At 40.5% G+C, this 26118-nt stretch overlaps 1 protein-coding gene across 1 annotated transcript in view; it reads right to left on the minus strand.

Moving 5' to 3' along the window:
- LOC106584907 (coiled-coil domain-containing protein 60) overlaps window positions 1–24354 on the minus strand; it is a 53590-nt gene extending 29236 nt beyond the window's left edge. The window contains 4 exon segments of the mRNA XM_014170572.2: window positions 8486–8734; window positions 14013–14089; window positions 14502–14579; window positions 23889–24354. Coding sequence (XP_014026047.2) covers window positions 8486–8734; window positions 14013–14089; window positions 14502–14579; window positions 23889–24182 — 698 coding nt within the window. The 5' untranslated portion in view covers window positions 24183–24354.
- Window positions 24355–26118: the final 1764 nt, after the last annotated feature.

Below are 26118 nucleotides of genomic sequence, written 5' to 3' on the forward strand. Positions count from 1 at the left end.
CAAAGGTTGTTATCCGTGTTCTGATGGATCCTAATCTAAGAGATTTGTATATGCCTCCCATCCATCCACCCACCCTCCCTCTCTCACTCTTTCTCTCCCTCCCTGCCAGGACTGCCAACACACATCCCTGTCTTGATAATGAAAAATTGCCCCACTTTCTGATCAAGGCCACCTCACCCACTCATTTGAGCGAAGAGGGAGAAGAGCGAGTGAGAGAGATAACGTTAGATAGACAGAGCGAGAGATGGGGAGGAGGGTGATAGAAAAATAACGTGTGAGAGAGTGAGATAGAGAGAGATGGGGAGGGGAGAGATGGCCATATTGTGTTTGACGTGTGAGGAGACGTCTATGTAATGCAGGAATGGGCAACTCAGGCCGCCGAGGACTGGAGTTGCCCATTCCTGGTGTAGCGTAACGAATGTGGTAATACGGCCTTGAGGCGTGAGCTAGTTTTCCATCCAATTGGCGACAGAGTTTTTATGCGAATATTCCAAAATCTTCATAAAAACAATATGCGCATTTTCCCACTAGAGATGTGTTTCCATCAAATTGACTTGTTGCGTGATGACATAGTGAACAGAAAATACCTTTTGTTGTTTAATTCCCATGTACCGAATAAAAAATGAATGGCTTTCCATCGTATTTTCAACTCTACTGACGATTCTAGCCAACAGGCTGTCTGCGCGTTGTTAGATTGGCTAGATCACGCATATAGCCTACATTATGAGATTATTATTATAGACAAATGAGCTAGATTATTTTTATTTGTCAAACTGCAGTCAAGCATTGATTATCATCTCACCAGTATTCGACCCTCGATATTTATTGGAAAGAAGCATCAAGCTCATCACCTTGCACTTTCACCACCCTGTGAAGTTCATCATTATTTATTTAATCTGTAACCTAATAAACTGTATGCTTTCCCGATGAGCCGTAGTGGGAGGACCACACAACATGTCATCGCCTGACTCAAAATGTATTTCATGTTAATGTTATTATAGTCTATCAATATTTGCACATAAAAGCGTTTCCACCGATATGGCATAATTCATTTTACTATCAAAATGAAGAGAGTCGCACACTCCATATATAAACTCCCAGTAATTTATTGGGTATTTACCACAGTTTCGACATTACTGTCCCTTCTTTTCTGGGTGCGTGACAGCTCGTGTTTTTTATTATATAATAAATTTTACTAAAATAAAAAGATCCCACCTTGTCTAGCCTATTTTGTTTTGTCGACATTAGGAAAGTTTACCGAAAAATGTTCTGTTTCCATCAAGTCTGTCATTACATTTTTTTTTATATCTGACGTACTTTACTCGCATAAAAGGTTGGATGGAAACCTGGTTATTGTGACAGACTACTGATTGACTGCAGGTGACAGTATGGTGGAGAGAGAGAGTGAGTGAAAGGATAGGCGGTTTCACTTTATTCCCTGCCTCAATGGCTCTTCCTACTGTTGTTGGCTTCATTCATAGTAGCACTCTGCCTGTTCTCTGTAGTATGTAAACAGCTCACTTTCTACTTTTTTGATAATTTGTTCACCTTTTGTCTAATTACTTTTTAAATCATGAAATCAATACAATCAATTCTACTCTGTTTAAAAGAGGAGCACTGGCTTTATCTAGCTAAAGTTGTCTCATAAGCCATTGTATGGGGATCTCTCTGTCTGACTGTGGTGCAGTTGTTGTTTGTGTGAATGAATCAATTCCCACTCATCTAACCAGAATGATTGTCTGAGAAGAAACCTGACACCTTTTCAAAATGTCAAACTCTGATTCAGCTGCCATATCAAAGGAATTTGTTATGAAAGGACATCCTAAAAAGATAATATGAATCCGAAAGACTAAAACCAAGAATAGTTGTCAGACAATCATTAGACACTGAAATATTAACTATTTATCACGTTCTGTTGACAATTTGTTCGGTTAAAGCTGGGGTTGTTGTGGTAATGACTAACAAAGAGGGAATAAAAGGATAACTGACAAGACAGAAAGACATATATAGATCTGTTTGACACAGAACAAATCTATAAACATAGACAGAGACAAGAGGAAGGTGTTCAAGGTGTAGAGATTCCTAGATATCCAAAACTTTTGAATTATTTTCTCATGTGTTTTAAACGAGGCAATGCAGTTACAGATAGATCGATTTATTTGACAATGTGAAACACAATACAGCCGCACATGTGGATTTAAAATCATTGAGGATTACATAAAAAAGTTTGAAAACGTATTTCCACTGTGGTACTCATATAACGTTTAAACATAAGCATAGTAAACCTATCCTACTAGGCATACTTGGGTAACACATTTAAGACATAACAAAACAAAAGACAGGATGACATTGTCATAGCCATAGAGTATGACTCCCTCAGTAGATCAGCGATCTCAGGCTCCTAAACTGAGTTTAATGATGGTGATGCCAGATGACAGTGATGCAGTGGATGCCAGATCATGGTGATGCAGTTGGCATGCTGGCTCTGATGTTATCCTCAGCTCAGTCTCTCTCTAGCCTGGACTTCATACTCCTCCACAACTAAAGTGTAGCCTCTGCTGCTGCTACAGCGCAAAAAAGCCCAGAGCAGTAGTCATCCTCACCACAAGCTCTCTGCCATTTTCATAATGTAGTCAGGTCTCATTGATCAAGAAGCCGATGCTGAGATGCATTTTTTAAACACAAACTAGCTAGCTAGCTAGCTAGCCAAACCAGACAAGTCAACCTGTCATCAGTCCTGCAATTCTGTGGGTAACAACCACCAGATATATCCAATCAACAACTTAACAACTTATCAAAAACAAAATAGCTGATTTAAGAAACAAACAAAAACACTTAAAAATCTAAAATATGTACATTTAAAGAGCTCTTTGTTTAGGCTGCTTTACAGCGCCATGGCACCCACGCAAAGATATTGAGATCTTATGAACAAACCTGAAACTTCCTCATCAAAACTGCAGACAGACTGCACCCTTGATTTAACTTTTAAAATAACATTTAGGTGTATTTAGGATGCTTTGAACATTAACATTAAATGTACACTCAAAATTCGCTGACTTTGTTACATATAAGAATTTGTTCTTAACTTCTTACCTGACTTTCCGAGTTAAATCAAGTTTAAATAAAAAGTATGATTTGTTTTGGGCGGGGGGGGGGGGGGGGGGTTGACACATTTACGTCAGACAGGTTTGACACACTACTCAGACAGTAATGAAATGAAATGGGGAAACAGGCAAATGGGAGAAACAGATGCAAGGTAGGAAACAGGGATGGATCCCTGCTCTCAGGTTGTATGCGACACATGCCATGGAGTGTTATCACTACACCAAGGCTTTACACAGGAAATATTCATATTAATGGTTGATGGCAGTGGGTAACCAAATCATAGATTGCAGTCTCCTTGTCCATAGACTGCTTTCAAGGTAAAGACACAAACATTTAGTATTTTGTAATTTGGGTGAACTACCTCTTTAAAATACAATTCTTATTTGTCAGACTTATTCAAAACTGTCCATGAAAGCCTGCAAAAATACATAGCCTCAAATATAGTTGAAGTCGGAAGTTTACATACGCTTAGGTTGGAGTCATTAACACTTGTTTTTCAACCGCTCCACAAATTTCTTGTTAACAAACTATAGTTTTGGCAAGTCGGTTAGGACATCTACTTTGTGCATGACACAAGTAATTTTTTCAACAAATGTTTACAGACAGATTATTTCACTTATATTTCACTGTATCACAATTCCAGTGGGTCAGAAGGTTACATAAACTAAGTTGACTGTGCCTTTAAACAGCTTGGAATATTCCAGAAAATGATGTCATGGCTTTAGAAGCTTCTGATAGGTTAATTGAAATCCTTTGAGTCAATTGGAGGTGTACCTGTGGATGTATTTCAAGGCCTACCTTCAAAACCAGTGCTTCTTAGCTTGACATCATGGGAAAATCAAAAGAAATCAGCCAGGACCTCAGAAAAAAATTGTAGACCTCCACAAGTCTGGTTCATCCTTGAGAGCAATTTCCAAATGCTTGAAGGTACCATGTTCATCTGTACAAACAATAGTACGCAAGTATAAACATTATGGGACCATGCAGCCGTCATACCGCTCAGGAAGGAGACGTGTTCTGTCTCCTAGAGATGAATGTACTTTGGTGCGAGAAGTGCAAATCAATCCCAGAACAGCAAAGAACCTTGTGAAGATGCTGTAGGAAACAGGTACAAAAGTATCTATATCCACAGTAAAACGAGTCCTATATCGACATAACCTGAAAGGCCGCTCAGCAAGGAAGAAGCCACTGCTCCATAACCGCCATAAAAAAGCCAGACTATGGTTTGCAATTGCACATGGGGACAAAGATCGGACTTTTTGGAGAAATGTCCTCTGGTCTGATGAAACAAAAATATAACTGTTTGGCCGTAATGACCATCGTTATGTTTGGAGGAAAAAGGGGGAGGCTTGCAAGCCGAAGAACACCATCCCAACCATGAAGCATGGGGGTGGCAGCGTCATGTTGTGGGGGTGCTTTGCTGCAGGAGGGACTGGTGCACTTCACAAAATAGATGGCATCATGAGGAAGCAAAATTATGTGGATATATTGAAGCAACATCTCAAGACATCAGTCAGGAAATTAAAGCTTGGTCGCAAATGAGCCTTCCAAATGGATAATGACCCAAAGCATATTACCAAAGTTGTGGCAAAATGGCTTTAGGACAACAAAGTCAAGGTATTGGAGTGGCCATCACAAAACCCTGACCTCAATCCTATTGAACGTTTGTGGGCAGAACTGAAAAAGCGTGTGCGAGCAAGGAGGCCTACAAACCTGACTCAGTTACACCAGCTCTGTCAGGAGGAATGGGCCAAAATTCACCCAACTTATTGTGGGAAGCTTGTGGAAGGCTACCCGAAATGTTTGACCCATATTAAACAATTTCAAGGCAATGCTACCAAATACTAGTTGAGTGTATGTAAACTTCTGACCCACTGGGAATAGGATGAAAGAAATAAAAGCTGAAATAAATCATTATTCTATAATCATTATTCTATTATTCTGACATTTCACATTCTTAAAATAAAGTGGTGATCCTAACTGACCTAAGACAGGGAATTTTTACTAGGATTAAATGTCAGGAATTGTGAAAAACTGAGTTGAAATGTATTTGGCTAAGGTGTATGTAAACTTCCGACTTCAACTGTAATCCATTTCCAAAGACACAAGTAGGCATATCAGATTTCAAATATGTGTTTACACTGGCAACATTGGGAAGAAGTGGAATAATAAAATACGTGTAGGGAATAACAGTAGTGTTCCTGCTGACAAGCACACTAATTACCCTATATTTTAGCCCATTGTTAAGAATGAGAATTGTTCTATTGATCAGACTAAATAAAGTCAATAGATCATAAAATCTCCTTAACACAAGATTACATATATCTACCCCTACACCATAACCAAATAATTGGAATGTTTATTGCCCCCCCTGTAGAATCAAATGTACACTTTTGGGTTCACAATCTATTAGACAAAATGTTTTTCATAGTTACAAACCAGGTCACCCTACCAAACTTCCCTGTTAAAACATACTGTCGGTTTGTCTGCTGCCCTATTGTTGTCACATCCTAAATGCCAAACACCAAATGAGGGGACTAATGCAAGTGTGGATTAAATCGAGTTTAGTACATGCTGTCAAAAAGGCTGCATTCTGCAATAGGGACAGGACCTAACTTTGTTGACAACATTGTACATAAAACAGCGCTGCAGAGGACGTTCTCTCTCTCCATTCAGCACCACTCTAATCTTGAGAGGAGTTTCTTTAAAACATGCATCCAATCCCCTTGATCCCTTATATAACTACACCAATCATATGCTTCAATGTGCCGTGGTTTACAGTGTTGTGGCCAAGACAGGACAATGATGGAGGTGCAGCTCATGATGTTAAATTGCAGGCGCAGAATGTTACGATTTCAAAACGATTTGGAGCACAGTTGAAAAGTTAACGCACTGACTATACAATGGGCTAATTAGAAAATTAAAACCAGTACTTTTTAATGAGTGAGATATAAGAGGTGTGGCATGAGAAGAGGGTCAAATGCGTGTCTCACGGCCAATGCGTGAGAATTAGCAGCTCTGCAGTGCCTTCTGAAAGTATTTATACTCATTAACATATGCCACATTTTGTTTTGTTACAGTATATATTTTTTCAACAATTTACACACAATACCCCATAATGACAAAGTGAAAACATGTTTTTAGTATTTCTTGCAAATTTATTGAAAATGAAATACAGAAAGATCTCATTTAAATAAGTATTCATAACCCTGAGTCAATACCTTGTAGAACCATCTATGGCAGCAGTTACAGCTTTTAGCCTTTCTTGGTAAGTGTAATGAACTGGGTTTGGAGACGTAGCGGAGTCAGGCGCAGGACACAGGTTTGAGTGAAACAGTCTAGTTTACTCATAAACACAAGCAAAATATCCAACAGGAAACAACAGTGTGAGGAGAACACCTCCAACAATCCCTGATAACGAACAATCACGGACAAAACAGAAAGGTAAGCCAGAGGGTTAAATAAGGAACATAATAAGGGAATTGAAACCAGGTGTGTGTAATCAAGACAAAACAAAACGAAAAGGGAAACATGGACCGGTGGTGACTAGAAAGCTGGTGACGTCGACCGCCGAACGCCGCCCGAAACAAGGAGAGGGGCCGACTTCGGCAGAAGTCGTGACAGTAAGTCTCTAAGAGTTTTCTACATCTGGATTGCACAACATTTTCCCATTATTCTTTTCAAAATTATTCAACCTTGTTGATCATTGCCAGACAACAATTTTCAGGTCTTGCCATAGATTTTCAAGTAGATTTAAGTCAAAACTGTAACTTGGCCACTTAGGAATATTCACTGTCTTCTTGGTAAGCAACTACAGTGTAGATTTGGCCTTGTGTTTTAGGTTATTGTCTTGCTGACAGCTGAATTCTGTGTCTGGTGGAAAGCAGACTGAACCTGGTTTTCCTCTAAGATTTTGCCTGTGCCTAGATCCTTTCCGTTTCTTTTGTATCCCGAAAAACTCCTTAGTACTTAACGATTAAAAGCAAACCCATAACATGATGCAGCCACCACTATGCTTGAAAATATGGAGACTGGTACTCAGTAATGTGTTCTATTGGATTTGCCCCAAACATAACACTTTATATTCAGGACAAAAAGTTAATTGCTTTGCCATATTTTTTGCAGTAATACTTTAGTGCCTTGTTGCAAACAGGATGCATGTTTTAGAATATTTGTATTCTATACAGGCTTCCTTCTTTTCACTCTGTCATTTAGGTTAGTAATTGTGGAGTAACTACAATGTTGTTGATCCATCCTAAGTTTTCTCCAATCACAGCCATTAAACTCTGTAACTGTTTAAAGTCACCAAATCCCTGAGCCTGTATCTTTGTAGTGACTGGGTGTATTGATACACCATCCAAAGTGTAATTAATAAGTTCACCATGCTCAAAAGGATATTCAATGTCAGCTTTTTTATTTTTAACCATCTACCAATAGGTGCCCTTTGCGAGGCATTAGAAAGCTCTCCTGGTTTTTGTGGTTGAATCTGTATTTTAAATTCACTGCTCGCCTGAGGGACCTTACAGATAATTGTATGTGTGGGGTCCAGAGATGAGGTAGTCATTACAAAATCAGGTTAAACACTATTATTGCACACAGAGTGAGTCCATGCAACTTATTATGTGACTTTTTACTTCTGAACTTATTTAGGCTAGCAATAAAAAAGGGGTTAAATACTTATTGAATCAAGACATTTCAGCATTTCATTTTTAATTCATTTTAATTTAGAAAAACATTGTTCCACTTTGACATTATGGGGTATTGTGTGTAGGCCCGTGATAAAATATCTCAATTTAATCAATTTTAAATTCAGGCTGTATTACACCAAAATCTGGAAAAAGTCAAGGGGTGTGAATACTTTCTGAAGACACTGTAAGTTATATAAACATTAAATCACCTGCTATATACTTTTTACTCACCTACTATATATTATAGAATATTATGATGCTGTATAGTACCTTGCTAAAGTCTATTTTGAATCTCAGTGATACATCATAATATATTTAAAGCAGCAATATGTAACTTTTTGGGTGACCCAACCAAATTCACATAGAAATTTGAGGTATAGATCTGTCATTCTCATTGAACGTAAGACTAAGAAGAGGTAAATCTGTTCTATGTGTGCTATTTCTATGCTTCCCATTCTCCATTTTCTATGCTTTCCCATTCTCCATTCTCCATTTTCGTTTTTGCCTCTTTTACATTTGGTTTCGTACACCAGCTTCAAACAGCTGAAATTCCAATAGTTTTGGTTATTGAAAATATCTAATTTTAGCAACCAGGAAATGGCAGAGCAATTTCTGCATATTGCACCTTTAAACATAAGGTGAAGAAGGGTATCACTGTATTAGGTGATGTACAGTACAGGGTGAGGACTCACTGTGGTGGCTCAGAGGCCTGAGGGGAAGTCAGGGAGCGGTGGATGGGGGTGAAAGGTCGAGCTGACTGGGCCTTCTTCCTCCCTGGGTCGCTGTCAGAGTCAGACTCCGAGCAGGGAGGTCGGGGCTGGACACGCTGCCACTCCTCTCTCCTCTTCTGCTCCCTCTGCTGCGCCTCCTCGTGTTCCTGCTCCTTCTTCTGGAGGAGGTGGAAGTAACCCCGGCCCTGTCTGACCGCGGACACCAAGCGGCTGGGGGATAGAGACATAACACACACACGAGATGAGTATATGGATACTGTACATACCGATACAGCATGTGACTGGGCTTGAGAGTAGGTCATCTACATGTCACAAGATTGTGTTAAAACCTGAAGCCTAGGCAATAATTTAGGAAGATAACACAATTGTTCAGGTTTCAGGCAGATTTTCTTAAAATATTTACTTTATTTAGTCATGCCACCAAGATTCTCAGAAACTATTTCTGTTACAAACACAAAAAGAGTCACAAATATGTTAAATCCCCTACTACAGTGACCGAAAATAGCCCCAACCCAAAAATAGAATAGGACCAACTCTATATACAGCAGTCAATTGAGGATGTACATCACCTGTGTAATTCCTAAGCAGACAACAGAGATCACAACTTTATGAAGTTACCAGGTCTTTAAATCACACCAATCAGAGTGGACCAGATCTCTAAATCATCAGAGCGGCTGAAATTATAATCCTAAATAGAGAATTTTGGGAGAAATATGTGACGTGTGGGCAAACTAATGGTTTCATTACAGTGATTTAGCACCAGCCCATAACCTTTCCCTTCCTTTCCAAACCATGTCTGCTGGTTTTCACCGGTGGCTGCATGCATCATTACTTTGCATTAATATGCTACTGGTGGAATTTAAAACACACACACTTGGATACGCAGGCATGCACACACATGGATGCACGAACACACATACAGGCACACAAGTGTCATAGCCATGGTTTGACATTGCTGCTGAACGAACTGTAATACACCTCAGTGTTTCTTAATCATCACACATGAGTAAGGAGCCTTGGTAGTTGGGCAAAGAGCATGATTCTATTGCTTCTAATAATCTGCTAGAATGAAGTATAGGTCTCAATCGTATACTACAGTACAGGCTTACTGCTGGTCACGCATTAGTCTTTCTTAAAGACAGAGGGCAGCATGTAGCCTAGTGGTTAAGAGCATTGTGTCAGTGACTGATAGGTCGCTGGTTCAAATCCCAATGCAGGCTAAGTGAAAAATCAGATGATGTGTCCTCAAGCAAGGCACTTAACCCTTATTGCTCTGCATAAGTGTGTCTGCTAGAATGGAGTATACATCTCCAGTTGTATGCTACAGTACAGGCCTACTGTAAGTGCTGGTCAAGCATTGGTCTAAACTAAAGCTATAATAGAATGCACATTTTCCAAAATGAGTACTTGTGGAGATTTAACTGATCTTGAACACAATACATCTTTTACTCGTGTCATTGACAGCCTGTTATATGACCCTAGATGAGATAAATAGACACCACTGTGGAATAATTGTCTTTTTCAAGTCAGACAGGACAACAACAAAAAAACAGAGCCTTGTATAACGTTAGAGCCCTCCTGTATGAATCATTATTCCTCATCTAGTGAGCAGCTGGCTGGCAATACTTCCCCCAGGAGTGGAGCCAAACAGACAAACGCTGCATATTCGGATGGCATCACTGTTCATACACGCTGGCACGCATGCCCACACGCACGCCCACACGCACGCACGCACGGCACGCCCACAGGCACACACAGACACTCATGGAGGGCATCAGTGTTTGAACTCTTGAATGTTCATTTGCTCTGTTTTGTTTCAGGCTGAACATTGCTTAAATCTGAAGCATCCCCTGCTTGCTCTATTTGTGATACCACAGCCCACTCCAGATCAGTGACTCTCCCTATCAAATCCCCATGTGCAATGTCTTAATCCAGAATGCTGCCATGCCTTTATCAAAGCATCTTTCTATCCATCTATCAGCATCTGTAGTGAATCATAGCATCACAGCAGCAACACATTGTCAGATCAGTTGCCATATGGTATTCCACACATACTGTTGACAGCAACAGCCCAGTGTTGTGTGTATGGACAGTGGGCAAGTATCTCTCGATTTGTCTTTGTGTTACTGTATGAAAGTGCCCTTGACTAGACAGAGGCAGTATCTGAGTCTACCATTGCCCTTAAATCTCAGGTGTTGAAGCCAGAGAGTCACTTGTGGTGCATCACCACGGAATCAATTAGTCTTCATCCCAAATGGCAGCCTATTCCCTAAAAAGTACACTACTTTTGACCAGAGCCCATCAAACGTAGTGCACTAGGGAGTCGGGTGCCTTTTGGGATGCAGATAATGTGTGTAGGTTATATTGCTGTTGTTTTAGAATATTGGATGTACGTTTAACATCCTGTAAGCATTGAGCTTCCAATCAATATCATTCTGCTATCCTCAAAACATGGTCGAAACCTGATATTAGCAAACCCCCCCCCCAAAAAAATAAAGAACAGCGCAAAAGTTTGTTATGAGTCTGGCAAGCAAGACTATGCCAAAGGTGACAGAAACACTGAAAAAAAGGTGTTTAATATAGGTGATATGCCAACATGTGAGTATGAAATGAACTCTTTACAGTCGTTTAAATAATTCAGTGTTCGGTTGGTAAATGAGCCCCGTTACTCTTCCTTGACTGTTGGGGAAATTGAAGTGTTTGATTTCTTCAACAGGTCAGATCAGAAGAGGTATTAGGTAGCAGTTAGCCTGTTGCTAGGCAACCAAAGGCATGTAGTTCACAAGTTGCGAAGGAGCGATACAGTGATTTGGCAGTGAAGCTTTGTGTCTCTATACAGAGAGAAGGCCAATCTGAAATGGCTCTTCATGTAAAAGGAAGAAATGGGAAAAGATCCACTTTTTCTTCAGTTAGAACCTGTTCAGAAGAAGGTCTGTCCTAAATGGTAATGGTTGGGGTAAATTCCACCTACATTACAGGTAGTTAAGGGATTGAATTGCAGTCCTATGGAGAAATTCCATGTCCAATTCAGCTGACAGGAATTGAAATTGGAATTGATCCCAGTATTCTATCCTCTCAATGTAGTGTTGAAATTCAACAGAATGTCAGTTTGTCCGCTGTGGGGCTGGCACATTCTCTCATCCCTGTGTCCTGCGGGCAGCAGATACCTGGCACAGACCAGACGTGGCATTTGGTGTGTGTGTCTGTGAGTGTGTGTGTATATAACAACTCTCAGCCTCGCCACAGGGCGTGCAGACAGACTACACCCTCTCAGGACATCCAAGGGCGTCCCTGAAACGGCTGACATTTCTGACAGCTTCTTATAAAACCCAGATTATTGAATAATTCATACAGGTGTTTGAGGAGAGGAAAGGTTACCATTTCAGAGGGAGAGAAAAAGAGAAATAGCCCTAATGAATAGTGTCTGTTTTCCCTCTGTGCGAATAATAGAGGGGCTTCAGTGTTTGTTTCTAAGTGGCAATAGCCTACCCTTTACAGTCTTTTTATATTTGGGAAGACTTCATACCCTATTTTTTGTATTGTCACATTGTATACAGAAGAAATAACGCAGGTAGTTTCGTAAGCCATAAAATGAAATATAATATGATACCAGGTAATTCTCTTATCATATCACAAAAATGGTCACCATCAATATTTGTTATTAGTATGTTGCCATTTTTTGTTGACAGAAAACACATGATTACGTCTCACCAGAGATACTGATGTATTCAGTCATACCAGAGGAATAGAAGCTCTGCATATGACTACTGTGATTATTAAAGGGTTCTGTCCCTTTACATAGTGCACTACTTTTGACAAGAGCCCTATGGGCCCTGGTCAAAAGTAATCCACTACATAAGGAAAAGGGTGCCTTTTGGGACACAACCCTTTAATAATCATGGTAGTCATATGCAGAGCTTCTATTCCTCTGGTATGACTGAATACGTCAGTATCTCTGGTGGTATGTATTCTCTACTGGGTTTCCTTGTTATGTATAATCAGAACTTCTCATGGCTCGCCAAGCATCTCTCCAGATATCTACATTATACATCACAGGGCTGCCTGTTTCTAAAATGCCACATCAGTCAGCACTTCAATGGGGAAATCTGTTTCACATCACATGATACTTGATAGTAACCATGGCTGTGCCCCAATTGCCCGCCTATTTATTCCTTACATAGTGCACTACTTTTGACCAGACCCCTATGGGCCCTGGTCAAAAGTTATGCACTATATTTTCGAATAGGGTGCCATTTGGGTCGCATTTTATTGCCTTTGCAGTTTCTTCATCCAACCTCATTTACATCTACATGTTTGTTTGATGAATTAAACATAATTTAATTAGTTTTTTAGTGGTCTTGTAAAACAGCCCATTGGCCACAGCTGTTGATATAAGAAAGTGGATGCATTATCATCCTGACCATGACATTTTATCTATGTAATGTAGAGACGTGTATTAAAGGTAATGAACAGTCAAAATCAAGTTTTCATGAAATGTGATATTTTAAAGAAACCAGATCAAAGTATGAAAAATGACTGTTGCTTCTACATTGATAAAGTTTAATCATAAAGTTACTGGTCCCCTCCCCCATGTTAAACACTTGGGATTCATTATTAGGGATAAAAGGTGACATCACCTTAACTCTCATTTTAATTCACTAATGGTAACATGATGTTATCTTACATCATTTAGATGAGTACCGCCTTGTAACTAACATCGAAGAAGGCGTGTTTGCAGAGGGGCGTGGTTTATACAGCTTGATAGCTACTCTACTGGTGCCAAAAATTGACTAGTGTGTCAGCAAATATATAATAGAAAGTTTACCCTTTTCATCTATGGCAAAGATACTTATATGTTTCCCCTTTCATCTGTATCTGGTGTTAGCTAGTTACTGGCTAGCTAGGTCTTCAGCCAGCATGGAACAAAATGGGGGGAAGGGTCGTTCAAAACTCTGATGCAGTTGTCAAGTCAACACATCTGTCAGTGCTGCTGTGAACCGTTTCCCAAGAGACATGCCAAATGGGAGATGTATGTAAAAAAAAATATATATAATAGGTCATTGATGCAATTTCAATGTTGTTTGAGTTGCTTTGAGTTTGAGTTGCTATCGCCAAATTTACTTTAGATGATTTTACTGCAACACTGCTCACTGCATCCAAGTTGCTTGACATACAGTAGGTGTTTCAAAGAGCTGTCAGTCAAGGAGAGCTCATGAATATAAGCACCCGCCCACTCAGCCTGTCTTTTCAAACTTCCTGATAGTTAGCCATTAGAGAAAGTACTTTTCAGAACGACTGTTCAGGTGCTTTAAAATATGAGTGATTACATTTTTGTATAAGTGTGATATATACTGGCTTATCTACAGAAAATGTGATGTATCGAGATGTGCTGATGGCAATATGTGAAATTAAATTTGGCAGAGTCAATAGATAGTCTCTGGTATAAAAAAGAATTACACACACACACACACACACACACCAGCCTCACCTGGTATGTCCCAGATGCTTCTTAAGAGATACTGCATCCTCTCTCTTCCCAGCCTGGGGGCAACGAAATGGTAAGCTCTAGAAAACAACAAACAACAACATCCAGCAACAAACAAAAGGACAAGCAGACAGTTTTTAACCCTGTAGCTCTGAACAACCCTTCTTTGCATAAAAAGCCTCAGCGGAGTCGACTAGTGTGTGTGTCCTCGTCTGACCTCTGATGGCTAAGAGCCAGGCAGCGGGCCAGGAGAAAATATTGTGTTGCTAACGTGCTAATGCTACATCGCTCATAGAAATTACAGATAATCACACAATGAATCCCTCTGCATAATCGAGCAGCATTTCATATAAAGGCTCTATAGCCTATTCATTGCAAATGATGCAGTAAAGGCAACTGTAAGTGTATATACAAGATACCAGGGTATAAGAAAACTGAGAAAAGCCCCACCTTGTTTCCTTTATGCACGCACGCACACACACACACACACACCTTGTTTGCTCCTGGGGAATCTGATGGGGTGGTGCTAACAGGCACATCCTCTTCTGCTAAGGGATCAGCCTTTGAAGCCTGTAATAAAATAAACAAGAGGAAATGTCTGTAAGAGAGGGATGGGCTGATGTGTTCTGTTAATCACAACATTCACATACAGTAGCAGGACAATGTATAGCATACCTAAATGTCGATGACGCCTCCTAAACTGCCCCAAAGGTGCCAGAGGATGGTTCAAATCATCATACTCCTAACTCTCAGTAAATCATAAGGCATGACTTCCACAGATAAAGATAGACCCTAAAGCCCTTTGGCCTATTCAAACTCTAGCCTGTTTCTGATCATTTCTGAGAGAGTAGAGAGGCAGGGTGTGAGACTGGGGAGTTGACAGGTCGTTCATTCATCACAGTGAGGCATGTCGCAGACCACTCCCTCCCGGATCTGACTCTGGCTTGCCCTTGTGCTGCCCCTTACACACACGCACGCGCACACTGATTGAAGTTGATTTAACAAGTGACATCAGTAAGGGATGATAGCTTCACCTGAATTCACCTGGTCAGTCTACGTCAATGAAAGAGCAGGTGTCCTTAATGTTTAGTATACTCACAACAGTATTGTGCTCGAGACCACCTAAAGCGAGACCGATCCAAGACCGGAGCAAATCGAGTTTGAGTCAAGACCAAGACCGGAGGGTGTGGGGGTAAGACCGAGTCAAGGCCGAGACCGGGAGAGGGACAAGTTGTCCGAGACCGAGTCAAGACCAAAACCAGAAAAATGCGAGTCCAATTCAAGACCATGATTGTAATTTTGTCAGATCACCACCATAATTCGATTTCAAAATGTCCAGCATTTCTGTGTTCATATTTCAGAACAACATATGCATTTTTTAAGAAATTCAAAATATTGAAAAAATGCATGCTGAGGGAAAATAGAGCCACTCTACAAATTATTACTAACCATAACACAGTGGGGAACAATGGGCCTTCTATGTCTTCATAGAAGGGCTAAGGATTTATAAAATAACGATTATAATAATATAATTATATTATTATTTTCAATGATGTTCTGATTTAATCTCTTTTTTGGGAGGGAAAGGAAAAGGTTAACACTGAACAGAAGAAAATATCCAATCAGGATTGTTCTTTGCTGGTCTCTGGGGAGATGCATCTAGCTAGCTAAATCAGCCATTGGAAGCTAGATAAAGGCATCTGCCATTTAACTGTATTAGGGAAGATTTTGGAGTGACAGTGGAATCAGCCAATCACATTTTGACTTAATGAGTGGCACCGTTTTTAGAAAACGAATGGAAACTTCTTCCTTCTTGAAGGCCAACAGGCAACTGCGCAATAGCGAGCAGTAGTTTTCCCACGGTCTAGCTAGCTAGCTTTTGTTGTCGGCTAGTTTGCAGTTGTTGCAGCAGAGGATGTTGTTGCTAATTTGTTAGCTTCTCCCTTTTCAAGAATAACTTTCAATAAGAAGTTAAGTTTTAATTGATCATCATCTGGTGAGTAGAACTGTGTTTTTTATTGCAGTGTGCTTGCTGTTGTCTCTTTGAAAATAACGTATGTATGTGAAACATTGTTGTATTTAAAGTGGAACTGACAGCATTTTAGCAACATGAAATCTTATTAAAATCTGTTTATATACAACCCCAGGAAGAATATGAGACTTTTAAAAACATTTTCTGACAAGCGACCACTTAGATATGGTAATTTTCATAAATTCTCAGAATATTTGGGAATTACGTATACTAAGGCATTTGTGAAAATTCTATATCAATATAGAGTGGGAAAGCGCCCATGCATTTGGACAATTGCAGTAAATTAAACCGAATAAAAACATCTGATGAGCAAGATGAGCTAAAATCTAACGACGGAACATTAGATAAACTCTCTCAAACTTTTTAAGCTAGTTGGCCGTCAATATTGCAACTGATTAATGATGGGGAATTGTAGCCTTCTGCAGCTTGCATGCCAATGCATGCTTGTCCCAACCAAGCACGCAAGCTAACTGGCTAAAGTTGGCTAGCTTGCTAGCTAGCTACTTCCAGACACAAAGGAGAGAACCCCTCACTCTGACAATTTTACTCACCGTAGCAGAGCTGGTTAGGCTGTTTGCATGTTATCTGGAGCATTCTTGACTAACTATTACTTTTTTTTTGTCTATGTTAACTGACACCGGTCATATTCAGCGGGTAGATATGCTAGCCTATTAGCCACGTTATGACTGACTTGTGATAATTGCCCTTGCTAGTTTGATTGTATTGACATTCCCAGCTTTAGTTACATTTGTCAGTTTTTGTCCAAAATATTCAGTCATTGAAACTGAAACATTACATCCCGAATGGAGGCAGCAAACAATGTACCAGGCCAGCTGTGATGTACAACCTGATAGCAAGATGTTTTGAACTACCAAGAAATGTAGTGGTAAATTATATTAATCATGCATTGAACTGCATCCATCTATTCTGCCAACAATGCCTTAGTGTAAGTCATGGAACATTGAGTCTATTTTTAAAACCTCTTATAAAGTTGGTTTTGTAGCATAAACTGGGAATTAGATATTTTTGATATTATCATTGTCTGTTTGTTTCATATCTGCAAAGTAGTTAAAATGCTGTCAGTTCCACTTAAACTTTAGGTCACAGGTTACTTTGTGTGCTAAACATGAAATGTTTTTTTCAATGGGAAGTAATAGTTGTACATTTCGATTGGGAAATGCTTAATGGTTGTGTTTTTGGATTCTTATGATTTGTGACCTACTGGCTTATTATGTTTGAGTTTATGGACTGCTTATCCTTTAACATCATGCTGTCTGTGACTGCTGTCTTTCCATCGGCTCTATGCAGTGGTGCCTGGAGAAGTGGGTATATTCAAATTTAGCCAAAAAGCTCCTAAATGCCCACACAGCGAAGGTATGGAATAGATTTTTTCAGATTTATACTCTCAAAATCTTTTTTTTTTATTATAACATTTTGAAAAATGTGATGGTCTAAGTCCACAACAATGCATAAACCACATCAATCCGATTGGGTGGAGCTGTCAGGGCTCGGTTCCCCAGTGGGTGGGCCTCTGTCCACCCAGGCCAATCCATGTCTACGCCCCTGATGCAAATAGTGCATGATAACACTTCCACATCACAAATAGCCTACTAACCAACGGTTTGGATTTAACTTTTTCAATACCTGGTTTGCATACCCATTATTGCCTTAGTTAGCATTTACTGGTAGATATCATAAATTGAAATGTCTTTCCTACCCTACCAGCTACCGATGTCATTTTTTTGTGAGCTGCTCCATGCCAAAACCAGTCGAGAGCTGCACACTCTTGCTGCCTGCAGATTCAATTCCACTGAAACTAGGCTATGTGTGAATATATTGCACATGGTTTGTGATTGTGTAGGCTGTTTTGTGCATGATTTCTCTATTGTACTACATAATTGATAAATTGTATACCTCCACTACACTACTTTGATATCACTGCCTGGAATGGCAACTGCAAAGGGTAGTGCGAACGGCCCAGTACATCACTGGGGCCAAGCTTCCTGCCATCCAGGACCTCTATACCAGGCGGTGTCAGAGGAAAGCCCTAAAAATGGTCAAAGACTCTAGCCACCCTAGTCATAGACTGTTCTCCCTGCTACCACACGGCAAGCGGTACCGGAGTGCCAAGTCTAGGTCCAAGCCATAAGACTCCTGAACATCTAGTCAAATGGCTACTGTCACGCTCGTCGTAAAGATGGGACCAAGGCGCAGCGGGAATGTGTGAACTCATCTTCTTTTATTGAAGGAACGTGAACACAAAACAAAATAACAAACAATGACGACGAAGACAGTCCTGTCAGGCTAAACGCTAAACACGGAACAACTACCCACAAAAACCCATGAAAAAACACCCCTACTAAATAGGACCTTCAATTAGAGGCAACGAGAAACAGCTGCCTCCAATTGAAGGTCAAACCAATAAACTAAGCATAGAAATAGATAAACTAGACACAGACATAGAAATAGACTAACATAGAACATTGCCCAACAAACCCCCGAAACACATTAAACAAACACCCCCTGCCACGTCCTGACCAAACTACAATAACAAATAACCTCTTTACTGGTCAGGACGTGACAGCTACCCAGACTATTCACATTGCCCCCCCCCCCCCCCCTCCCCTCTCCACACCACTGCCGCCCTCTGTCATCTATGCATAGTCACTTTAATTAACTCTACCTACATGTACATACTACCTCAACTAACCGGTATATTATCATTTTTTACAGCTGCTCTTTAATTACTTGTTACTTTTATCTCTTATTCTTATCCAATTTTTTTAAACTGCACTGTCGGTTAAGGGCTCGTAAATAAGCATTTCACTGTAAGGTCTACACCTGTTGTATTTGGCGCATGTGACTAATAATTTTTTTTATTTGATTTGATTTGATATGCATCAGTTGGGATTAAGAAGTGAGTATACACAATACCCACTGAAAATAAAGTGGGTATACAGCTTATACCTGCGTATAGCCTCAACTACACCACTGGCCCTTTGTGTTTTACAAAAAGTGCACTCCTACATGAGTGTGCTGGTATTAGTTGCTGTCTTCAGAATCAAGAACATGTCACACACTGAAGTCCTATAGGTTCGGCACTGCGCAAACATGTCTAAAATAGATATAAAGGCTGTTAAGATACTGCATTAATGTTTCAAGAAAGGAGTGTATATATTTGATCTGGCTAAGCAGTTTTATACATTGACTGAATGGAAGCTGATAATTATGAGTTTTTAACTTCGCTGGTCTCGGCTGGTCCTCACTGTCCAAGACAAGTCAAGACCGAGTACAAATGTACTCAACACCGAGACAAGACCGAGACACTCAATATGTGGTCTCGATACCAGACTCGAGACTGGTCTCGAGTACTACAACACTGACTCACAATCTAAATAAAAAAATGTTTTGCATACTCACAATCTAAATTTAAAAAATTGTCATATCAAAACTGAGAACTGTAGCAAAATGTATTTGCTTATTTTTTTCCCGAGATGACTTACAATTATACAGTGAGTATCATAAGTATTCACCCCCCTTGTTTTTTTTTCACTTTTTTGTTGTGTGATAAAGTGGGATTGAAATTGATTTAGTTGTGATTTTTTTTGTCATTGATCTACATAAAATACTCCATAATGTCAAAGTGAAAAAATTCTACAAATGTTAACACCTTTTTTTTTTGGTTTTTTTTTTTTTACTCAAATATAGTTGTTGAACAAGTATTCACCCCTTTTGTTTAGGCAAGCCTAAATTAGTTCAGGAGTAAAATGTTGCTTTAAAAATCACATAATAAATTACATGGACTCACTTTGTGTGAAATAATAGGTGTTGAAATGATTTTTGAATGAGCACAGAATCAACTATTGATTGCCTACGGAGCTGTGAAGGGAACGGCACCTCCATACCTTCAGGCTCTGATCAGGCCCTACACCCAAACAAGGGCACTGCGTTCATCCACCTCTGGCCTGCTGGCCCCCCTACCTCTGAGGAAGCACAGTTCACGCTCAGCCCAGTCAAAGCTCCCTCACGACGCCAGGACAGCGGAGTCAATCACCACCTTCCGGAGACACCTGAAACCCCACCTCTTTAAGGAATACCTAGGATAGGATAAAGTAATCCTTCTACCCCCCCCCCCCCTTAAAAGATTTAGATGCACTATTGTAAAGTGGTTGTTCCACTGGATATCATAAGGTGTATGCACCAATTTGTAAGTCGCTCTGGATAAGAGCGTCTGCTAAATGACTTAAATGTAATGTAATGTAATGTAACTACAAACACCAGGGAGCTTTTCAAAAGCATCATAAAGAAGGGCAGTGATTGGTAGATGGGTAACAATAACAAAACAGACATTGAATATCTCTTTTAAGCATGGTCAAGTTAATAATTATGCTGTGGATGATGTATTAAACCACCCATACGCAACAAATATTCAGTCGTCCTTCTGAACTGAGCTGCAGGACAGAAAGAATACTCCTCAGGGATGTCACAATGAGGCCATTGGTGATTTAAAAAAAAAAATGAAATGGCTGTGAAGAGAGAACTGAGTATAGACCAACATCATTGTAGTTACTCCACAATAATAACCTAAATGACAGAGTAAAAAGAAGAATGCAAATATTCCGAACTTGCATCTTGTATGCAACAAGGCACTAAAGTAATACTGCACGTATTTATACAACACATCACTGAGTAACTGCCTCCTTATTTTCAAGCATGGTAGTGGCTGCATCATGGTATGGGTATCCTTGACATCGGCAAAGACTGGGGAGTTTTTCGGGATAAAAAGAAACGGGCTGGAGCTAAGCACAGGCAAAATCCTAGAGGAAAACCTGGTTCAGTCTGCTTTACACCAGACATGGGTAGAGGAATTCACCTTTCAGCAGGACAATAACCTATATCACAAGGCCAAATCTACACTGGAGTTGCTTACCAAGAAAATAGTGAATGTTCCTGAGTGGCCAAGTTACAGCTTTGACTTAAATCTACTTGAAAATATATAACAAGACTTGAAAATGGCTGTCTAGCCATGATCCCCACAACTTTGACAGAGCTTGAAGAATTTTGAAAAGAATAATAGGAAAATATTGTACAATCCAGGTGTGCAAACACTTACCCAATAAGACTCACAGCTATAATCCCTGCAAAAGGTGTTTCTAATATGTATGGACTCAGGGGGGTGAATAATAAATAAATACATGTTTCTCCCACTTTGACATTACAGAGTATTTTGTATAGATCAATGACAAAAACAACTAAATTCATTTCAATACCACTTTGTAACACAACAAAATGTTAAAACAATCCAAGGTGGTGAATACTTCTGACACCCACAGTAGTTGACACAGGAGGTTGGTGGAACCTTAATTGGGGAGGACCGGCTTGTGGTGATGGCTAGAGCGGAGTGAGTGAAATGGTATCAAATACAGTGCCTTCCATAATTATTGGGACGGTGACACATTTTCTGTTGTTTTGGCTCTGTACTCCAGCACGTTGTATTTGAAATGATACAATGACTATGAGGTGAAAGTGCAGACTGTCAGCTTTAATTTTAGTGTATTTTCATCCATATCGGGTGAACCGTTTTAGAATACTTTTAGTCCCCTAAAATGGGGGGACTATGTACAAAAAGTACTGTAATTTCTAAATAGTTCACCTGATATGGATGAAAATACCCTCAAATTAAAGAGGACACTGTACATCAAACACATGGTTTCCATTCGCACCGTTCCAGACATTATTATGAGCAGTCCTCCCATCATCAGCCTCTTATGGTAGGTGTAGTACGACTGCTCAATACAGCCTTTGTAACAATTGATCACACAACTGAGTCTTCACTAACACAATTCAAGGGATGCAACTCAGTGAACAAATAGCAATCCCTCATGTAAGATTAACGTTATATCATCGTTGTCTCCTACTGCTTCTGACACCACCTGAATGAGATGACTCCAAAGAGACCGAGACAGAGAGAACGAGAAAGAGAGAGAGAGAGAGGGGGGAGACCAAGGTTCCAGCATTCAAGAATATAAGCCTCTCCATTTTAATGTTGTCACTTTTAATGTGGACTCTTGCCTCCTCCCTCTGCTCTGCTCGCCAGGCAAGCTGCCTAGCTGCCTTAGCAACTGAGCGTCCCCGATAACTATGATGAATGCAATGTTCACAGGAATAAACCACCTATTTCACATTATCCCATGATGTGTTAGGTGCCAATACCCCATGTATCTGCTGCTGCTACTTAAAGCCTGCTGATTTGCTGTGATGGCCTCTGCTGCTAGCCTAAAGGACAGGTATAATCACCTTATAAATGGTGCCCGCCCTCTAATATCTTACTTCAGATGCATTTATTAGGGACTATGTAGAGAGGCTGTGTATAGAGGAAGACAAACGATGGGCCTCCATGCCTTCTGCATTATCTAAACAGGATATGGAATATTCACTCTATAGACAAAAGGTCTAGATGGGATAACATTAAAGGGGAAAATCTCATAGCTACTGGAATCCCACAGAGGCTGGTTAAAGTAAACTGGCCAATGTGTGTCTGCATCTTTCACTGAGCTGAACCCTCTTGCTTTGGGAGGCTAGGGACAGAATTGTGAAGGGTTTTTTATGTAATTTTGAGGCATGAGAGCTGGGGCTGAGGGAGTATTTGATTTGTGATGACAGACAGATACACTCTCCGTGTCACTGATCTGTTTAGCGCAGAGGATCACTGTCCATTAACAGTAAATGGAGTTATGTGTCGGGCCTGAGGGTGTGTGTGTGTGTGTGTGTGTGTGTGTGTGTGTGTGTGTGTGTGCACGCGCACATGTGTGTGTGAGATGCTGAATGGCCCGGTCAGTCCAAGGGGACAGGACTGATAAATGAGGAGATAGACAGGATGCCATGAAATGAGTGATCACACACACACACACACACACACACACACACACACACCACCGCCCACCAGAGAGAAAATATTACTTGCATACAGAGAAACCGAGTTCAATGGAAGAAAAGAGGGTACATGAAAGGAGAGAGCGAGACAGAGAGAGAGAGTGCACACAAGAGAGAGAAGTAAGGAACATGAAATAATAATACATTACTTATCCAATAACTAAAACTTTCATCTTCACTCATCATTATTATGATATACTGGCAAAAAACATAGGTGTTCATTTTAGTGTCAAAAATGCTAATTCATGTTGTGGAGTGTCATGGGCTAGTGTAATGGAACTGGCAGTAGGTTACACGGTAGCACTAGCGGTTCTGGGGGGGGCAGTGCCCCTGTGACAACAATCTTGGACCCCCTTGTGGCCCCTCTAAATGTGGACTATGAAATAACGTATCTCGGGTCCACAATGACAGATTAAGCAATTTAGGTGTATTAGGTATTGAGTCAAGGAGGGCAAAGGCCTTGAGTCTAGATTCATTTGCTGATCTTTTTGCAAAAAAACACAAAAACCGGAGAATACAGTTGATATGACCTGATACTGAATATGTAATGCAAATGAAAATTATAATGGAAATGCAAATAAATTGTTGAATGATTATGAACATGGTCTTTTGCCTGCTAATGCCTGCAATGCAGTGAAGAAAACGATATGACAACAATAACGTCTAATGTAACTGGCCCCTCTAACAGTACAACTGGCCCCAGCTTGGCCCCCCCATTTGAAATGGTCTAGAACCGCCACTGCATGGAAGGCCTATGAAGGATAATAAATATTTAGGCATACTTTGTGAGCTATTTAGGCTGGCCTACCATAAACTGTCACATAAATCAACTAGGTCTACTCAGTAGTCTAAATTATTCTTATTCAATTAGACACAATCTCCAGATACATACAAGGCCAGGGGGAAACAATCACCTCTTCCACAGGTTGTCCCAGTGATTCTAGTATGAGTCTCTTGGTTTCAAGGTAGAGCGGTTGTCCAACCTCCTCATAGGGTCTCCAGGGGGCTGCTCTATAGCCCTGCCGGCTCAGCTGCCACTGTCGTCGGTGATAGTTATCCCAGAACACCTGTTCCCTGGTCGACTGACAGGCGGACCACAACGTTCTGCTCCGGGCCTGGAGCATTTCTCCCGTCGGTTTAAGAATCGGAAGCGGTTTGATTATTACGAAGTGACGCGGGTCTAATGCTGCATTTCGATGAGTCGTCATTGTAATAACGCCAGACAAAGCTTTCAAGTTGTAGACAAAACGTTGTGTAGCCAAGTTTTTAAAATATATCGTAGCACTCAATGTTTTTTTTTTAAATTGAAGTTGCTATGATTATCTTTGAAAAAAAGAAACCGCAGAATGGCCTGCTAGACTTTGGCATTGAACCACACGCATTTTGTTGTAGGACCCTGTCTCCCGTGGTTACAGAGAAACTCAGCCCACACAGAAAGTGCAAGGTGGTAGTCTATATGTCGGGACAGGCCCAACTATCTCGAAAACACAATAACAATGCACATGCTTGTATGGGATTCCTATGGGATTCCTGGGAATAACATTTATTATTTATTATTCAATGACTTTTTGAGGATGTTACTGTTGGTACAATAACACATGCCTAGAAGGACTTTAACCACTGTAAATCTATAACATCCTTTTGATGACATACATATTTTCCTCCATGCATTCACTATCTTCTCTAGAGGTTATATTAGTTGTCTAGAAGAAGACAGTGGGGAATTGTAAACAACAGCAATCTTCCACAAAACCCCAATTCAACCTCTGCTAACAACATCTTGCCTGATCCTTGAAGCAGAAACTGATGCTGGGACATCTTGCTGAATGACAGAGACATCTGTTCAATCAGGTTTGTTCTCCAATGGACAGTGTGGCAGTATCTCAAGGCGTCTCACAGATGAAACAATTACAACTCTGTCATAGCTGATAAAAGATGGGAATGCTAATAACCCCACTGGAAACTGCCAAAACTAATAAATATAAGCTTTTCAGATTGCACACACACCAAGTCAACACAAACACACACACACATGCACACACACACACACACCGCACAAAAACATTTTTGATGACACAGAACATTTCCATCCCAAAAGACCACGGGAGGCATTTCATGCTCCAAAACAAACAGCATCTCTATTAGCTGTGACTCAACTCTGAGGACGCACACTGATGTCCTGTTGGAAACACACACCCTTCCTTCCTCCCTCCCTACCTTGAAGTAATCACTGATCTAACACAAATGGATAGGTGTAAGCAATGATTCTATCACATTGCGTTCACATAGCCAATCATATCAGATAAGGGATTTCTTCAGGGAAGGTAGGAAGGAAGGATGAATGGGAGGAAGGAAGTATTTGAAAAGGGCCTGACTTACACACCTTTCATCATACAGCTGAGACCCTTTCTAATCGACCTGGCCGGGGTATCCTGGAATGACATTGACCTCATCCCGTCAGTAGATGATGCCTGGCTATTCTTTAAAAGTGCCTTCCTCACCATCTTAAATAAGCATGCACCACTCAAAAAATGTTGAACTAGGTTCACTCCAGACCTGTCTGCCCTTGACCAGCACAAAAACATCCTGTGGCATTCTGCATTAGCATCGAATAGCCCCCGTGATATGCAACTTTTCAGGGAAGTTAGGAACAAATATACACAGGCAGTTAGAAAAGCTAAGGCTAGCTTTTTCAAACAGAAATTTGCATCCTGTAGTACTAACTCAAAAAAGTTCTGGGACACTGTAAAGTCCATGGAGAATAAGAGCACCTCCTCCCAGCTGCCCACTGCTCTGAGGCTAGGAAACACTGTTACCACCGATAAATCCACTATAATTGAGAATTTCAATAAGCATTTCTCTACGGCTGGCCATGCTTTCCACCTGGCTATCCCTACCCCGGTCAACTGCCCGGCACCCTCCACAGCAACCTGCCAAAGCCCCCACCATTTCTCCTTCACCCAAATCCAGATAGCTGATGTTCTGAAAGAACTGCAAAATCTGGACCCATACAAATCAGCCGGGCTAGACAATCTGGACCATCTCTTTCTAAAATTATCTTCCAAAATTGTTGAAACCCTTATTACTAACTAGCCTGTTCAACCTCTCCTTCATATCGTTTGAGATTCCCAAAGATTGGAAAGC

The sequence above is a fragment of the Salmo salar genome, chromosome ssa24 (assembly GCF_905237065.1).
Source record: "Salmo salar chromosome ssa24, Ssal_v3.1, whole genome shotgun sequence".
Classification (NCBI taxonomy): Eukaryota; Metazoa; Chordata; class Actinopteri; order Salmoniformes; family Salmonidae; genus Salmo; species Salmo salar.